This window comes from Aethalodelphis obliquidens, unplaced genomic scaffold, assembly GCF_003676395.1.
Source record: "Aethalodelphis obliquidens isolate GAN/ISIS:26980383/991018 unplaced genomic scaffold, ASM367639v1 scaffold6, whole genome shotgun sequence".
In the NCBI taxonomy this organism is placed as follows: domain Eukaryota; kingdom Metazoa; phylum Chordata; class Mammalia; order Artiodactyla; family Delphinidae; genus Aethalodelphis; species Aethalodelphis obliquidens.
The window spans coordinates 12607973-12623949 of record NW_020837950.1 but is presented as its reverse complement, the minus strand read 5'-3'; the positions used below and the strand labels follow the sequence as shown (position 1 = coordinate 12623949).

At 38.9% G+C, this 15977-nt stretch overlaps 1 protein-coding gene across 2 annotated transcripts in view; it reads right to left on the bottom strand.

Moving 5' to 3' along the window:
* Positions 1-15977, bottom strand: part of TMEM156 (transmembrane protein 156) — a 51981-nt gene that overhangs the window by 11107 nt on the left and 24897 nt on the right. For both annotated transcript variants that reach the window (XM_027103159.1, XM_027103158.1), the window contains exons 4-5: positions 12961-13080; positions 10677-10760 (exon numbers count right to left, since the gene is read on the bottom strand). In XM_027103159.1, coding sequence (XP_026958960.1) covers positions 10677-10760; positions 12961-13080 — 204 coding nt within the window. The remainder of the gene's footprint in view (positions 1-10676; positions 10761-12960; positions 13081-15977) is intronic.

Here is a 15977-nt window from a genome sequence, read left to right as displayed (position 1 = left end):
GTATTTCCCTACTAAGCATGATTCTGAGTTTTTGTTTGAGACAGATATATTTTATGATATTATGGAAGTACCTATTTATCTTATTTTTATTAGGTGTTTTTATGAAGAATGGGTATTGTATTTTGTCAAATACATTTTTTTCATTTTTAACAACTTTATTGATATCTTTGACATATAAAAATAGTAGATATATAAGGTATACGTACAACTTGATATTTTGGTATATGCATACATTGTGAAAAGATCACCACGATAAAGCTAAATAACTTATCCGTCACCTCCACATAGTTACCATTGTGTGTGTGTGTGTGTTGAGAAAATTTAATTTAAAATCTATCCTTTTAGCAGATTTCAAGTATACAATACAGATTAAATAACACTTATACAAAATACCCAATTGTTTATACTTAGCATTATATCTTCCTTACTTTGTCTAAATTTTATACATTTTGCTTTTTGTGTGTGGTTTCTGGATTTTTAATTTAGATTTTACTATAGGAATTATGCTTTCTGTAATTTAGTCTTAGGTGTTTTGATCGTTAGGTAAATTGTTTTTAATTTTACTAGTTTTACTAAAGGTTTACAAAATCCCTACAGCTATTGCTGTGAAATGACCTAAGCCAATCTAACCATGCACAACCCTTAGGTTCTTATCAGTAGATAAAATCAACCACCAAAAAGTTTGAGCATGGGTAGTCTCACCAGGAGAAATTTTTCCTCACATACAGGCATTTATTAGGTATTTGTTAGCCAGTAGAGAGAGGGCAAGGACACAGCTTGGAAAACCTGCTGTATAGGCTTGATGTGAGTCCATGCTCCCTGTCACTTGGGCTTCACAGCTCACTTGGGGAGGACAGGACATGCTCCAGAGGTAGGACTTGGTTAGGCTTGCATTTGGCATCATGCAGCCAGGGACCTGTGCAAGGAGTTGGACGATTCCTAAAGTAGAGGTTACAGTGTTGGCTGGGTTCTCATACCCCATTAGTGCAGCCATGGAGCATTTTTCTACAGTATTTTATCCAGCTAACAAATCTTGAATGCCTCTAATTTCAACAATGAACATACAATTCGGTCTTTGATTACCACTAATTTTACTAATGAAAACTCATTTCTAATATTCATCATTCTACTTAGCAAAGTCTCTGGTTGATAGCTCAGACCCTTGTGGTGTGCTTAATATTTAACTGTAACATCATATTATCTATGCTGAAATGTTTTAAATCAATTGAATATAGCTTAACAGCTATATTTGTCTTTTAAAAATTAGAAGTAAATTTGTAGAATAAATAATGAGAAAAGTAGGTCTTCTAAGTCGTCTTCTTTTGTGCATATAATCAAATACATTTTTATCATCTGTAGAAATGATCCAACAATCGTTCCCTTAGATCTGTTAGTATGATGAGTGATATTAATAGATCTCCTAATGCTGAACTGTTCTTGTATTCGTGGAATAAGCCTCACTTGATCATAGGAGTGTGTGTATGTATGTATACATATTTTTTTAAACTGTGCTACTGGATTCTTTTGCTAATATTTGTTGAGGATTTTTGCATAGATAGACATAAGTAAGATTGATACTTTCATTTTAGACAATCTTCCTTGGGCTTGAATATAAATGTTTATTTCATAAATAGACGTAGGAAACATCCTTTTTTTCTGTGGTCTATAACAGTTAAAATACCACTGGAAATATCTGTTATTTAGAAATGGTTAAAATTCCACTGTGTACTGCTCTTCCTGTTATTCTTTGAGAGATAACTGACAAATTTTCTATTTCTTCTATGACAATAGTTTTGTTTAGATTTTCTGTTCTTCTGATGTGAGGTTTTGTAAGTTTTCTCAGAAAAGTATCCGTCTTAACTAGACATTTTAAAAATTAAGGTAGCAACTACTCTTTAAGGGAATTAGATGCCTTTTTGAGGCCATGTCCAGCAGACACAGAGGGCCCTTTCATTCCTATAGAAATGCTAAAATCACCACCAAAGTCCACATTTTTTCCTATGGAGCCTTTAGCTGTAAAGAGTAAATGACAAAGCTTTCCTGACTGATTAGAGCAAAGGTGGGAAAACAAGACCAGTCTTTCCATTTTTATTTTATTGTCAGTAAGGACCAACCGCACCTATGAGACTAGATCTATCCTCCTTATCTGTGTCACACTGAAAGTTCCCAGGCGTCTGTGATTTTTGTCCTCTGAAATCTGTGCTTCTCAAGGGTGGCTGTAGCAAGCAGGATCTCAAACAGCCCCCAGATTCCCACCCCTGGTGTACATGGCCACCCTTGTGACTCCCTTCCCTTGAGCATGGGCAGGGCGGTAAATAGCATCTCATTCCGGTGACTAGGTTACACTAAGATGAAGAGCTGTTGCAGGCGTAATTAACATCCCAAATCAGTTGATTTTGAGAGAGACTATCCTGGGTGGGTCTGACTTAAAGAGGTGAAAGCTTTTAATAGAGAGACTGGGCCCTCCCTGGGGTCAGAGAGCATCCCTCCCTGGGCTCAGGAAGCATGCCGCCATGTCTGCACCGTCTATGGAAAGGGTCATGTAGCAGGGGTCTGCAGCTGGCCTCTAGGACCTGAGAGTGGCCTCTGACTGAGAGCCAGTTAAGAAACCAGGGCCTTCAGTCTACAGCCTCTAAGGAAGGAATTCTGCCAACAACCTGAACCAGCTTGGAAGGAGAGCCTCCAGATGAGAACACAGGCCAGCTCACATCTTGATTTCAAGCTTGTGAGTCCCTGAGATCCAGCAAAGTTGTTCCCAAATTTCTCACCCAAAGAAACTGTGAGATAATGAACATGTGTTGTTTTAAGCCCCTAAGGTTGTGGTAATTTGTTACACACAATAGAAAATGAATAAAGTGATCAACAGAGCCTTGGCTTGAAAATCCCCAGAGGTAGTAATTTAAAATGCAGGTTCTAGGACCCTGCCCCAGATCTACTGAATTACAATCTCCTTTCATAAAGGCCCAGGAGCCTTTGATGGTTAATTCTGATGCACATTAAAGCTTCAGAATGAATTTACCATTGCGAATAATTGTTTAGACATCCTTGACAAAGCATCTTTTTTTTAACTTTTTATCTTATATTGGAGTATAGTTGATTAACAATGTTGTATTAGTTTCGGGTGTACAGCAAAGTGATTCTGTTATACATATACATGTATCTATTCTTTTTCAAATTCTTTTCCCATTTAGGTTGTTACCAAATATTGAGCAGAGTTCCCTGTGCTATACAGTAGGTCCTTATTTTAAATATAGCAGTGTGTACATGTCAATCCCAAACTCCCTAACTATCCCTTCCCACAACCCCTCCTCCCTGACAAAACATCTTATAACCTTCCAGAATTTGAGATTTGGAGATAATTCTTTTTAAAGGTTAAAATCTCAAAAGAGCCTATTCATGAAACCAAATAATTATCAAAGAAAATTAACAGAGCTCTTTTGGTTGGAAAGCCAAACTGCTCATCATTTGCTTATTCATTAGGTTTGCTGATGTTTTATAGTATGGTATAACCATAATTCAGAAAGCCATTATCTGTCAAAATGACAGCTAGTCCGAAGTAACTCTCTAGTAGTACGTTATCTTCTATTTCTCCTAGTATCCAAAGTCATGTAAGTTACATGGTAATAGGAAAACTTCTGAAAAATTGATAAAAAGACAAAAAGGTAGGATATCCTTTCATTTTTATACCTTCTTTAGAATAGCTAAAACAGGTGGAATTTTTTTCTAGTTTTACACTGAGAAATAGGGTTTCTTTCAAATCATATTAATTCAGCAACACTAGTTAAGTCAGCAGAAGCAGTCAGAAGTATTTTAAAACCTCACAGAAGTCTTTTCATGAATTTGTCAAATCTCTAAACCAAATATTTCTTTGACTTTTTCCAAGAACCTTAGCAGAGCCTAAAAAATTAAAAAGAACCCCGGTCTGAGTTTTGACCTGGTTGAGTCTAGTGAACAAAATGGATTTCCAACAGTAGAAACTTTGATTAAAAATAAAACTCCATGCCTTAGGTTCTTGAATAAAGCCCCTATCATTCCATCCATGACAGTGTCCAAGCTGACCTCTGATATTTCTTTCTCTCCTTTTCAAAAAAGGTTATCACTTTTCAAAATGCTTTATATCTATGTCATCTGGTATCTAACCTCAATTCATCTTTCCAAAGTAATTCTTGATTCCCACTTAGTAATGGAAACTTACGAGGTATTTTCTTCACTTTGTTCCTGATGATTTTCATGTCAAAGACAAGGTACATCTCCCACACTGAAGACACATCTAAAACTTCCCCATCCTAGTCAGTCTGTCTTGGCTGCTAAGGGAATTTGCCCCATCAATGTTTGATATTCGTTATCTCCAAAAATACTTGTTCAGCTAAATTTTACTTGGTTATTAAATTGGAAAGCCAAAAAACAAAAGAAGAACAAAACAAATTTATGTATCCATACTATCTATGACCCTCTGTGACCTCTACTTTCCCAATAGTGAATTTATCCAATTTTGCATAAATTTGCATAATTTATCCTTATTTGCCCACTTGTGTACAGAGATTGTTTTGTTTTGTTTTGTTTTGTTTTGCGGTATGCGGGCCTCTCACTGTTGTGGCCTCTCGCGTTGCGGATCACAGGCTCCGGACGTGCAGGCTCAGCGGCCATGGCTCACGGGCCCAGCCGCTCCGCAGCATGTGGGATCCTCCCGGACCGGGGCACGAACCCGCGTCCCCTGCATCGGCAGGCGGAGTCTCAACCACTGCGCCACCAGGGGAGCCCCAGAGATTGTATTTTTATGCATGGTTTTACTCCCCAGAACCCACCTTGGAGCATGACACATAATAGGTACTCAATAAATACATGTTGAATGACTGAAAGAATGTTATTTAACTTCTTTGTGCCTCATGTTTCTTAATAAAATGGTGTGGGTTCAAGCAGAACAAAAAGTCAACTCTGGGGTACCACCCAGGAATTTGGAGATAAGGAAAATAAGAGTGCCCTGTGAGAAAGCACCACCAAGTGCAAAACAAGGTATTTTTACTGGCATCTTTTTAAGCCCACTGGAGGGCCCTGCTCAGAATTTAGTAGGACCTGTGTGTGAACTCAGCAGAGAAGGACTATGGATAGCTAAACTCGGAAGCGATGACCTTGGGCGCTTCCTTCTCTCCTTCATACTTCAGCCATGACTCTTTGTGGAGACAATGACTCTTTGTGGAGATTCAGCCATGACTCTTTGTGGAGACAATGGCAATAAATGTCTAAACTGTTACCCACAAAGTACTTGGTTTCCTCATAAGAGCCTCTCCAAAAAGGAAGGAATTCAAGTTAATCGTCACAGATTTCTTCGGTCAAGACAGATGTGGACATTTTCAGATGGTTTGGTGATTCTTATTCAGTTCTCTAATCAGGCTTCAAAAAAGCTTTTCAGTCTTAATTATTTCTTCTTACTGTCATAGGAATGCAGAATTTCAGTATTGCTATGCATCATTCTGACCTTTCCATCACATAAAAACACAGGCACTTTTGTGCAAGTCCAAGATAGCTAGTAGCCTTTTAGGGTTAATAGAACCAATTATGGTGGCTTAAAATAGATTTCCATTATTCAAGAGGCCAACTCCCTACTATGTTCAAAGATCCATCTGTTATTTTTAACAGTGATCCTAAAACTACTCAGCTATTCCAAGTCTGGCCAGTGTGAAAATCAAATGAGGATGGAAAAATAAATGACTGCAGAATTATCTAGAAATAGCAATTAAAGAGGGAAAAAACCCCTCCTTGAACAGACAGCTGCCAATATTCTGAGCCATTGACTCAGTTTCCAATTCACTCACACTTCAGGTATCCTTAATACTCCAAGGAATAAAACTGATGAAGTGTTTAACCATTCTCCTTTTGTTATTTTGGGTAGGCATTATCAAAAGTTATACTCTGGGGGTGGGGGAAGGTATTTGAAAGGTCTTTGTAAGACAGCAGCAGTCATTCTTTCAACATAGACAGTGTAGAGTTGTATTTATTTAACAGATATTTGTTGGGTACCTATTATGAACTCACATGCACTGTGCCATGAGCTGGGGATGCAGTGATAAGTATTATCAGGTAGTGTCCCGGATCTCAAGGAGCTAACTGGCTCATAGGAGAGACATCAATCAAATAATAACAGAAATGTAAAAGAGCAACAGTGATAATTGCCACAAAGAGAGAAGTGTGATGTTATGAGGGTGTAATTTACCTGGTCCACCAGCTCTGAGACAACTTCCCTGAGGAAGTGTTAGTTAAGCCAAGATCAGAGGACAGGGTTGGACTTAACTAGATAAAGGCAGGGTGGGAAAAGGGGAGGATTGCAAGGGAGGTGGCGAGTGAGGCCAGATGGTTCAGGCAGGGGGAGTCTGTGCGAAGATGGAGAAGATGTTTATCTGCATGTTTTATCATCAGTTTTTTCAGACCTGGCACAAATGGCTGTCACATAAAGTCATTCAATGAATGAATAGAATAAATCATCCTATTTTGCCTATAGATTCTTCACACTTTATGAATTTCCTCCTGCATGTAGAGTCACCCTCTGAATCTTGATCTATTCTGTAACCAAGCAGATGGCTATAACCTTTACTGTTTTATGGACCCCAATCTGTATTTTGAGTCTTAAATATTATAGTTAAGCAAGTAAAAATTAAATTTTCATGTTATCTTGCTTGGTTGCTAGACATCTGGCACCAGTAATTTATCTTCTCTTTGGCAGAAAATTGAAACCTGCTTAGTCTTTATTATGTTGGTCTTAAACATGTTGCAAATTATAATTTTACATTTCCACTAGTTTTATTTTGGAGTAATATATATTACTGGGTCATCCACTTCCCTTTGGCATTTAGCAATTCTCTTTCACAATGAATTTCCGTTTTCTTTGCTTTGTGGTCCCTAAGAGCCCACCCACATTAAGTGCCAATGCTGAAATATTACTTTGAGGATGACTCACATTGTCTCACACAAGCTTCTGATACCTTACAGAGAAAATGTCTCATCTCAGTTCCCAGCACTAAATGTAAAGTAGCGAGAAAAGTTTTGATCTGTGGCTTGAACCAGCAGGAGTAAACTCCCCAATTCATCTTGCCATTAAGTGATGTGCTGGAAAGTGCAGCCATTGGACAGAACTGAGTTTGAACCCTAACCCTGCTGGGATCTGGCAGTGGGTCAGTTACTTTAAACTCCCTCAGCTTCAGTTTTCTCACCAGGAAAAAAAGTGAGGTTCTTATGAAATGAAATCAAATGATGTGTGTGGAAGTACTGTGCACGTGGAAGGTGCTGAATGAGTGTGTATAGCTTAATTAGCTTCCCTTCTCCTAAGGAACTAGGAATCGAATCTCCTGAAGGGTGGTGTCAGCTCCATTGGGGCGGGGACTGCGCTGTGGTACAGCCACTGCATCGGCAATGCTTAGCACAATTTCTGGCCCATAGTCAGTGTTCAACAGATTTTGGTTGAATATTCGAAGGTGAAGAACTTCAAGTTTTAAAGATCTCACTATTTTTGATGGACAAAGTAGAGAGATGACAGGACTCCCTTGGCTGACCCATGCAGTGGAGGCTCGAATCCTAGGAACCTAGTGTCGTGCTTGTAGATATTTATTTGTTGGCTGACCAGCATGTGGACATCTCAGGGGTACTCTCAAGTATGCAGGAAGCCAGAGGGGCATATATCTCCTCTCCCTGCCCCCTGGTACCCAGAGTACCAATCTGTGGCCTGCATTCAGTCAACCAGATACCCCTTCTTAGGGCTTGCAATCCTGGACAGTGCTGCAAAGTTGCAAGGTGGTCAAAGGGAAGCTCTAGCAGCCCAGAGGGAGCATCCAGTGGTGGTGACACCAGCAGAGGCATTCTCCCCAGACCATTCCTATGGGGCTGTATTTTTGGCTGCTTGGCCTCTCTTGACTCCTGCATAAGCTCAGCTTGCCTAATGTTCCTGTTGCTTGCATGAGTTACCTACTGGTTTTCCAATAAATTTCCTTTCTGCCAAGTCAGCCAAGTTGGTTTCTATTGTCTGCATCCAATAATTCGAGTCCTAGTACACTGCTCCTGCCCCTGGCCTCGGTCTCCCAATGTGGTCAACTCATTAAGCACTGTTTCTAGGGATGCATTTCAAAGTTACTTTTGCATCGTTCTCAAAATCTCTTCTTCAAGACTTTTTTAAATTATTCTTTGATATCCTTAGCAATTCTACAAAGTGAATTTTATGTTCTTCAATGAAATGGAATTATGTTCCCTCTGAACACTCTTTGTTTCTCCATTTGTTTTCACATTTCCCAACCCCCAAGATTCATTTCTCGTTCATCTTCTCTTTTTACTCATTTCCGCTTAAGGTTTGTGCGATTTACTAAGCTTTTAGTGCATGAACTACATGCCAGATATTACGCTAGGGACAGGGATCCAAAGATGAATAAGACAGAGTTATCACCTGTGTGAAGAGAATAGTTGAGTGAATAAAATGTAAAATAGATTAACACCAAGGCAATCAACAGAAGGTATCACACTTCCCCAAGCAAGGAAGAAAATATCAGAGACACATAAAAGCTTGGGATTCGATTCTGTATGATGTCTCTTTCTACAGCGATGAGGCTCATTTACTCTATCGGTGTTTAACCTGCGCCAGTACATGCCAAGCCCCGTGCAGTGCCAGGGTGTTGGTAATCCCTCCTTATTTCTCTCTTATCTTTTTGAGGGTGTGAGTTATCTATAGCTCTGTGTGTATGTGTGTCACAATACTTACTTTGCAATACATGAACAACTAGAGAGACATTCTGGAATGTACAGCCAGAGCTGACAGCAAGCTGCTCGGCTGAATGTGACTATATTCACTGCTCTCTTTGAAATACATTTTTTTTTTTCGCTCGTGTTACTGCGTCTCCCGAGAACCACGCTGGCACATTTTTTTCCCTTAGATTCTCACTGCTGCCTATAATCCATCATTACAAAGAGAGGCCTTAAAAACAGCACTCGGGGGAGACATTGTTTCCTTCCCATTTCGCTCTCAGAAAGAGCAACTTATAATGGGAGGGGAAAATTGCATTTAGGTTAAAGGAATATATATAACAAGAAAGCATCTGCTTCTACCCCTCTTTAAGATGCTAAGCTTCAAAAGGCCTCTTGGTTTTAAAAAAAGGCCATCACCCCTTGGCCTGCTCTAAACATTAATATTATATGCCTGGTAATAAAGCCAGAGGATTTTTTTGTGAGAGCCATTAAAAGGAAAGGATGGCCGAGACAGATTTCTCTGGTGAATGAAAATCACAGGCTCATAAATAGAACCTGTGAGGTTAGTCTTATGGTTAGCTAGTACTTTAAATTTGCGATTTCCCCCGATTATATTGGTTGATGGGAACTGCTGACCTTTTCTCAGACGAGGCCGTGATGCTCAAAATTATGACTTAAAAAGAGAAAGTACCAGAATTCCTAAGGCAACCAAAAGCCCAGCAGCACCAGGTTAAAACACGCCTGGTACATGAACGTCAGAGTACTGATAAGAGGAGAGAACGGAGTAAATGCAATTTTCTCCCCATAAAAGTTAGTTTTGCCATTTGAAACTGCCCTATGATATTTATGTCATTCATCAAACAAGATTGTCACTGACCCCACAAAATTTTCATCAACTTTCTTCACATTTAGCTGGTGTCAAATGACTACTTAGCTAATGCTTATTACTAGCCATAGGTTAATAATTTTACTGCTAATTATGAGACTAGAAAGTCTAATTTTTTTTTAATTGAGCTCTTTAGGTGCACCCAACCCAATTTTTCCTCACACTAGGGGTGTGAGTACCTCCTAGTTTAAATAACTAAGGAAAGTCTCAGCACAGTTCCCAGTGAAATGCTGTGCAAATCTCCACGTGGTTACAGATGCAGCTATGGTGGGCGCTCGGGGTTTGTTCGGTTTCCTTACATTTTTGAAAACCGTTTACATACCAGACTTGAAGCTCCTTATCTAACTTGTCACAGAGTACGAAGGCGCCCGCTCCCTGGCTGTGTGCAAGGAGCTGTGGTAACATTAGTCATAATTCTGTGGTTTTCAAAGAGTCAAGGACATTATTTCTCCCTGATGAAAAAGAGGCCTTTGCCCACATTGCATTCTCTCTCTTTCTTTTTAATGCGGTTTGACAACTTGAATTCAGAAGGTTTCACAATTAGAAGAACGAGATCGAACCACAGCATCTGTGCTCACAGCCCCCTTAGCTGCTCTAATTAGGATTCCCTTATTCCATTTCTAGTTCTCAGGAGAGGACAGGGGACTTTTTAATTGGGGCTATTAGACGTTCTCTTTGTACAATGACACCCTCTGCTAAGCGAAGGCTCCAGCAAAAGCCATGCCCACTCTGCAGTTACTTCTTGCAATTCCGAGGAATAATGGTATCTTGTCTCATTTAAAAATAAACCTGAGGCTTATTCCTTATTGCTTTCTCTCCTCTGCCTACTCACATGAATTTCTTCTTGCCAATTAAACCAACTTTCCATTATTTAAGGAGGTAGTTTTGATCATAACTGTTGCCTGATAATAAGACATATTAAACTAGATTTCATTTGCTCACAGCTCCTTTCTTCCAGCTACAAGACTAATTTAAAGGAGCTCAGATCACTCGATCTTATGTTTACTCAATAGTGAGTGGTGAGGTGTTGGAATTTCATAAGTGGTACTCTGCATGTCGCAGAACTCACCTGAAATGACCTGCACGTTCAATGTTCGCAGTTTCTCAGAATCACTTCCTCTTAAGAGGACAGATGTAGGTTTGTATTTATGACCTATTCCAAGAAAAGAAATTAAATATTTAGATGATAAGCAAGCACATTCTTAATATATATTCCCCATGTTGGTTCCAAGGATTACCAAGGAAAATGGGCCATTCACAGCAGAGCCTGGAGTAACAAGACATTAACAGCCTTTTCTTATTAAGTTATTTTCCATTAACAAATAGGTACTTTCTAAAACCAGTGGCTTCTTCACTGCCATAAATACCATTATGCATCTCTTCTTAAATGCAGAATATTATTTACATTATTACATACAATAGATATATACAGAATATTTGATGTATATTTAATATTTAATAATATTTAATGTCATAAATGGCGTGGTATTTTTCACTACTTCATATGCTTCGATTTGCAAGGCAGCTTTTGAAAGCCGGTAAGCCTGTCATTTAGGTAGATGTTCATAAAAACTTAATGTCACTCCCCACTATTGGTCTCTTTCTAGGCATTTTTTTCTATCTGGCTTCTATTCTCTCTTTCCTAATATGTAATCATTTACAGAAAAACAGATCAAGAAACTCAAAACTATGCACTAATTGTAAATGACACACATTTATTTAAAATAATATAATTTTCAAAACTAGAAAGACCCTGGGTCTTAATTCTGTCATTTTATTAGCTGTATTACTTTGGACAAAACACTTAATCTCTCTGAGGCTCAGGGTTTTTTTCATATATAAAAAATGAAAGGAATAGCACATACCCTGTTTATAAACTTTGTTTATAAATAAATAAACTTTGTTTATAAACCCTGTTTATAAACTTTGAGAATCTAGTAAAAATCTCATGAAAATGTTCTGAAAATGTTTATTCTACAAATATACAATACTGATGATGTTATTAACCAATGCATTTAGGACCGTATATACTAAGGTACCAATGACAAGACTTGATATGAAACTGCTCTCAGAAATATCTCCAACAAACACTTAGCCAAAAAAATTAATGAAACTTTCACTCAGCCCTACAGGCAACCACTCTTTCTGCCTACTGAAAGGACTAACACAGCCTTGCCTGGTAAAGAACACAAGAGCCTTGGGAAATACTACACCAGCACAATGCTACTATCCTTTATTGAGAACTACTAGGCACAGGGCACTTTGTTACACTTCTTATGTAATCTCTTTAGTTCAATCCTTACCTCAGCCCTGTGGGAATGGTGATTATTCTTGTTTTACAGAGGAGGAAAGGGACACTCAAATATGGCAAGTAACTTGCACAAAGTCACATAACTAGTAAGTGGTAGCACTAGGATTCTAACCTAAGTCCACCTGACTCCAAAGCCTAGTTTTTTTGTTTTTGTTTGTTTGTTTGTTTTCTTGCGGTATGTGGGCCTCTCACTGTTGTGGCCTCTCCCGTTGTGGAGCACAGGCTCCAGACGCACAGGCTCAGTGACCATGGCTCACAGGCCCAGCCGCTCCACGGCATGTGGGATCTTCCCGGACCGGGGCATGAACCTGTGTCCCCTGCTTCGGCAGGCGGACTCTCAACCACTGCGCCACCAGGGAAGCCCCAAAGCCTAGTCTTATAATGACACATTTTATCCTGTCTTTAAGAGACCAACTACTCATATTATAAACGGTCCATCAGGTCTGATATTCAGCCAGTATGTGCATGGGTGCACACCATAAGACCACGATAGTAGTTGACAGTCAATGTCCATTCTGATAGGTGGATGCCCGTGTTATGCTAGTTAATTCTTTTTTAATATCATCCCTACTTCCTGATTTCCAACTACACATTTTAGTGCTTCACAGTCAAAAATCTACTGTCCCCCCACACTTATTAAAGATTGACTCCTGCTCATCACCTAGAGCCTAGAGCTCAAGAACTCCAACTGCGAAATTCTTTATCACCACTCCCTATTCTTCTACCCCTCTTCTGCCTTCACTTCCACCAAGCTCTGCTCAACCTCCAGTCCACCAACTCCTTCCAGTTCATGCAGCCTTTCTTCCCCTTCTATTCACTTGTCTGGGCTGGAGAAAGATACATGAAAATCCCTGAGTGCTGGCACTATGTCTTACTTATGCTTATGTTCCTTGGGTTACCTAGAATCACCACTTACACACAGTAGGTGCTCAGTTAGTGGTAAATTAAACTAGAAAAAGAAATTGAACCTACAGGTAAGATTAGGAGTACCTTGATACTAGATGAATTCTCCCAAAAGACGGATTTATTTTTCAATACTTACCCTGCCACTTCTGCACTCTCCTGTGGGCTTCAAGTATTTTGTGGATAATGAAGATGAGCAAAAATATAAAAACTAATAGAACCAGAACATACCAAGTGATCTTCATGGAACAAATAAAATCTGCAAAAAAAAATGTACTATAAAAATACGGTAAAATGATGCAGGAGGTAAGAGGCAACATGGTGATGTAGCTGGCTTCTACTATATATTCTGCCCATAACTGAAAAGTTGAATATATAACCATCACTCTTACAAGGTCACTTGCTTTCCTGAGTTCTTTCCTAATGTATTAAATGAAGAAACATGACCAAGTGGTTTCCAGGGATCCATTTAGTTTCATAATTCTAGGATTAATTTCACTTCCAAATTATATTGATGTTAGTTTTGCTATCATTGCCATCACTAGGTTAAGACCACAACAAGCAGAGTGCCAGAATCAGAGCCATTTGTGATTAACAATTTGGCCCTGGACCAAGCAGCCAAAAACTGTATCCTCAAATCAACAAAGATACAGTGTGTAAGATGAGGATGGGGAAGAAAGGGAAAGGCAAAGAAAGAGGTTGGATTGAGGCATACAAGAGACCAGGGTAGACGATTAATCATACGTTCTTTCCACAGGGGCTCACATGGCAATGATCAGATCAAGTGCATGCATTAGTTAAACATACAGTTACTCTCGCCTGAATTTAATAAGGATACAGGTAAAAAATCGCTCATTCAAATGACAGTGAGGCAATATGGAAGTAGAGTCACCAACAGCAATAGCTTAGCACGATATTCTTTCGTCCCATAAACACACACTGGCCAGCAGACCCAGGAATCAGTGACTTAAAGGAGGTTGACTTCATTATGTCCAAAACACAATTGTCTACTGACTTTCTAAGCCACCCTATGTACTCTCTTCCTTGTATGCAAAACACAGCTAGTACTTATTCAACTTAGCAGGATATATAACTTCTGAATACCCTTAGATGACTGCTGTTTGGGGGCTCATGATCTGGGTACCCCTTTTACAGGTCCCCCACTCCATAAGCAGATGTACATTAAATAGGCAGTGAACATTTATTTAGAGAAGACACTGAATGGAGAAGGTAGAGGTTGACTGGAATGGCAGCACTCGGCCTTCCTAACATCATTCCATACTGTTTAGACTTGCATACCTCACTCAGCAAAATAAAAGCATGCAGTTAACTGGCATAGAAAATGTGCAGTGCCAGCAAGAGTCAAGGTGGGCCCAATACCAAGGTATCATGGGGCACTGATCAAGCTATGAAAAAAGGACCATGCATTCACCAACTTTATATTACAATAGCAGAATGTACACAGCTCGGGCCAAGCCAGCCAGAACACCCACCAAAGCACCAGTGAGAACACAGATGAGAGTATCTCCCTACATCCTATGCTGTCCCCCTACTCCCCGTCCCTGTAGCCGTCTTGGAGAGGAACAAGGGGAAATGGACAGGAGTCTGAAAAAAATCTAAAGAGGTAGATTAAATTATTTTTTCTGAGTAAATTTACCAGACTGGACTAAATTTAGTCCCCCTCCACCGCTCTCCAGTAGATAGGACTTTTAAGGGAGATCAAATTAGTCTTTGGACAGCAGAGTAAAATATGAATAAATTTTTAATCTTCTACACATGGCAAAATAGGTATACTTTTCCCCAAATACAAGACTATATATTTGCACTACTATGTATAAAATAGATAACTAATTAGAACCTACTGTATTGCACAGGGAACTCTACTCAGTACTCTGTGGTAACGTAAATGGGAAGGAAATCCAAAAAAGAGGGGATATGTGTACATGTATAGCTGATTCACTTTGCTGTACAGCAGAAACTAGCACAACATTATAAAGCAACCATACTCCAATAAAAATTAGGTTAAAAAAGACTACATATTTGTACACCTCTGTTATCTTTCTGATTTATGGACCCATAAAAGCTGTCAATTACTACTTCACTTTGGCATTTATGATTTTTTCCATTAACACAAAAATTAATTCTCAAAATAAGGAATATGGTAATGCTTATTTTTCCTTCATGTTTTAGAAAACATAAAAAGCAGTTAGATAGATACATAAATGGACATTGAAACAAATATAAGTTTTAAATATCTATAATCCAAACCTCTTTATCTTTCAGATATCATCATAGTCTCCTTCTCTATGTGGTCTTTTCAAAACCTCCAACCTCATTCCTGAGCCAGAGGGAATTAACCCCTCTGTTCAGCTTCTCAGATCCTCTCCCATACCCCCTACACATACACACACCTCGAAATAGCCCCCTAACTGCAGAGACTGTAGGGCCTTGGGCAAACTAACTCACAGGAGAAATTTATTTGAAGTCTTATATTTCACTTTAAAAATGCATGCATATTATATATTTGCATTTGCTTTAAAATAAATATAACATTTTAAAATAATTACCTCTAATAGAATTAAAGCTTCAGAAACTCATTCTAAGGCAATCTGAAAGGCTTCCCTATGTCTGGAACCTCAGAAAACACAGCAAGTTACTCTGCCGTAGCACCTGTCCCACTGATTGCACTGACTCCATTGTTTTACATACATCTATCTCTGTGTCTCCAGTGCCTGGCACACTGATTGGCATACAGCAGACACTCATTAAATGGTTATATCATAAAATGCTCTTCAAGAGTAGAGTTTATGGGTCAAGTGAGGGTACCCTGCTTAGTAGTGAGGATCAACTGTGTTAATTTAGAATAGGGTGACTAGCGTGTTAATCAACCTTAAGCAGAATTAAGATATATGTAAGTTTTATATTTCAGACTCCTACCTTTCCCTCAGAGTCATCCAGTGCCTCAAAATGCTTAATCTGTACCCCACCTAACTTCACAGCAATATATCAAAAATCCCTTTAATTCAGGTCTGTTTCTCAGCTCTAAGAGAGGACATGTTAAATCAATTCAAAATTTAATAGCACATCACAATGTATATGTATATTTACATTTAAAAAGAAATATCATCCTTTAATACACAAATGTGATAGTGTTAC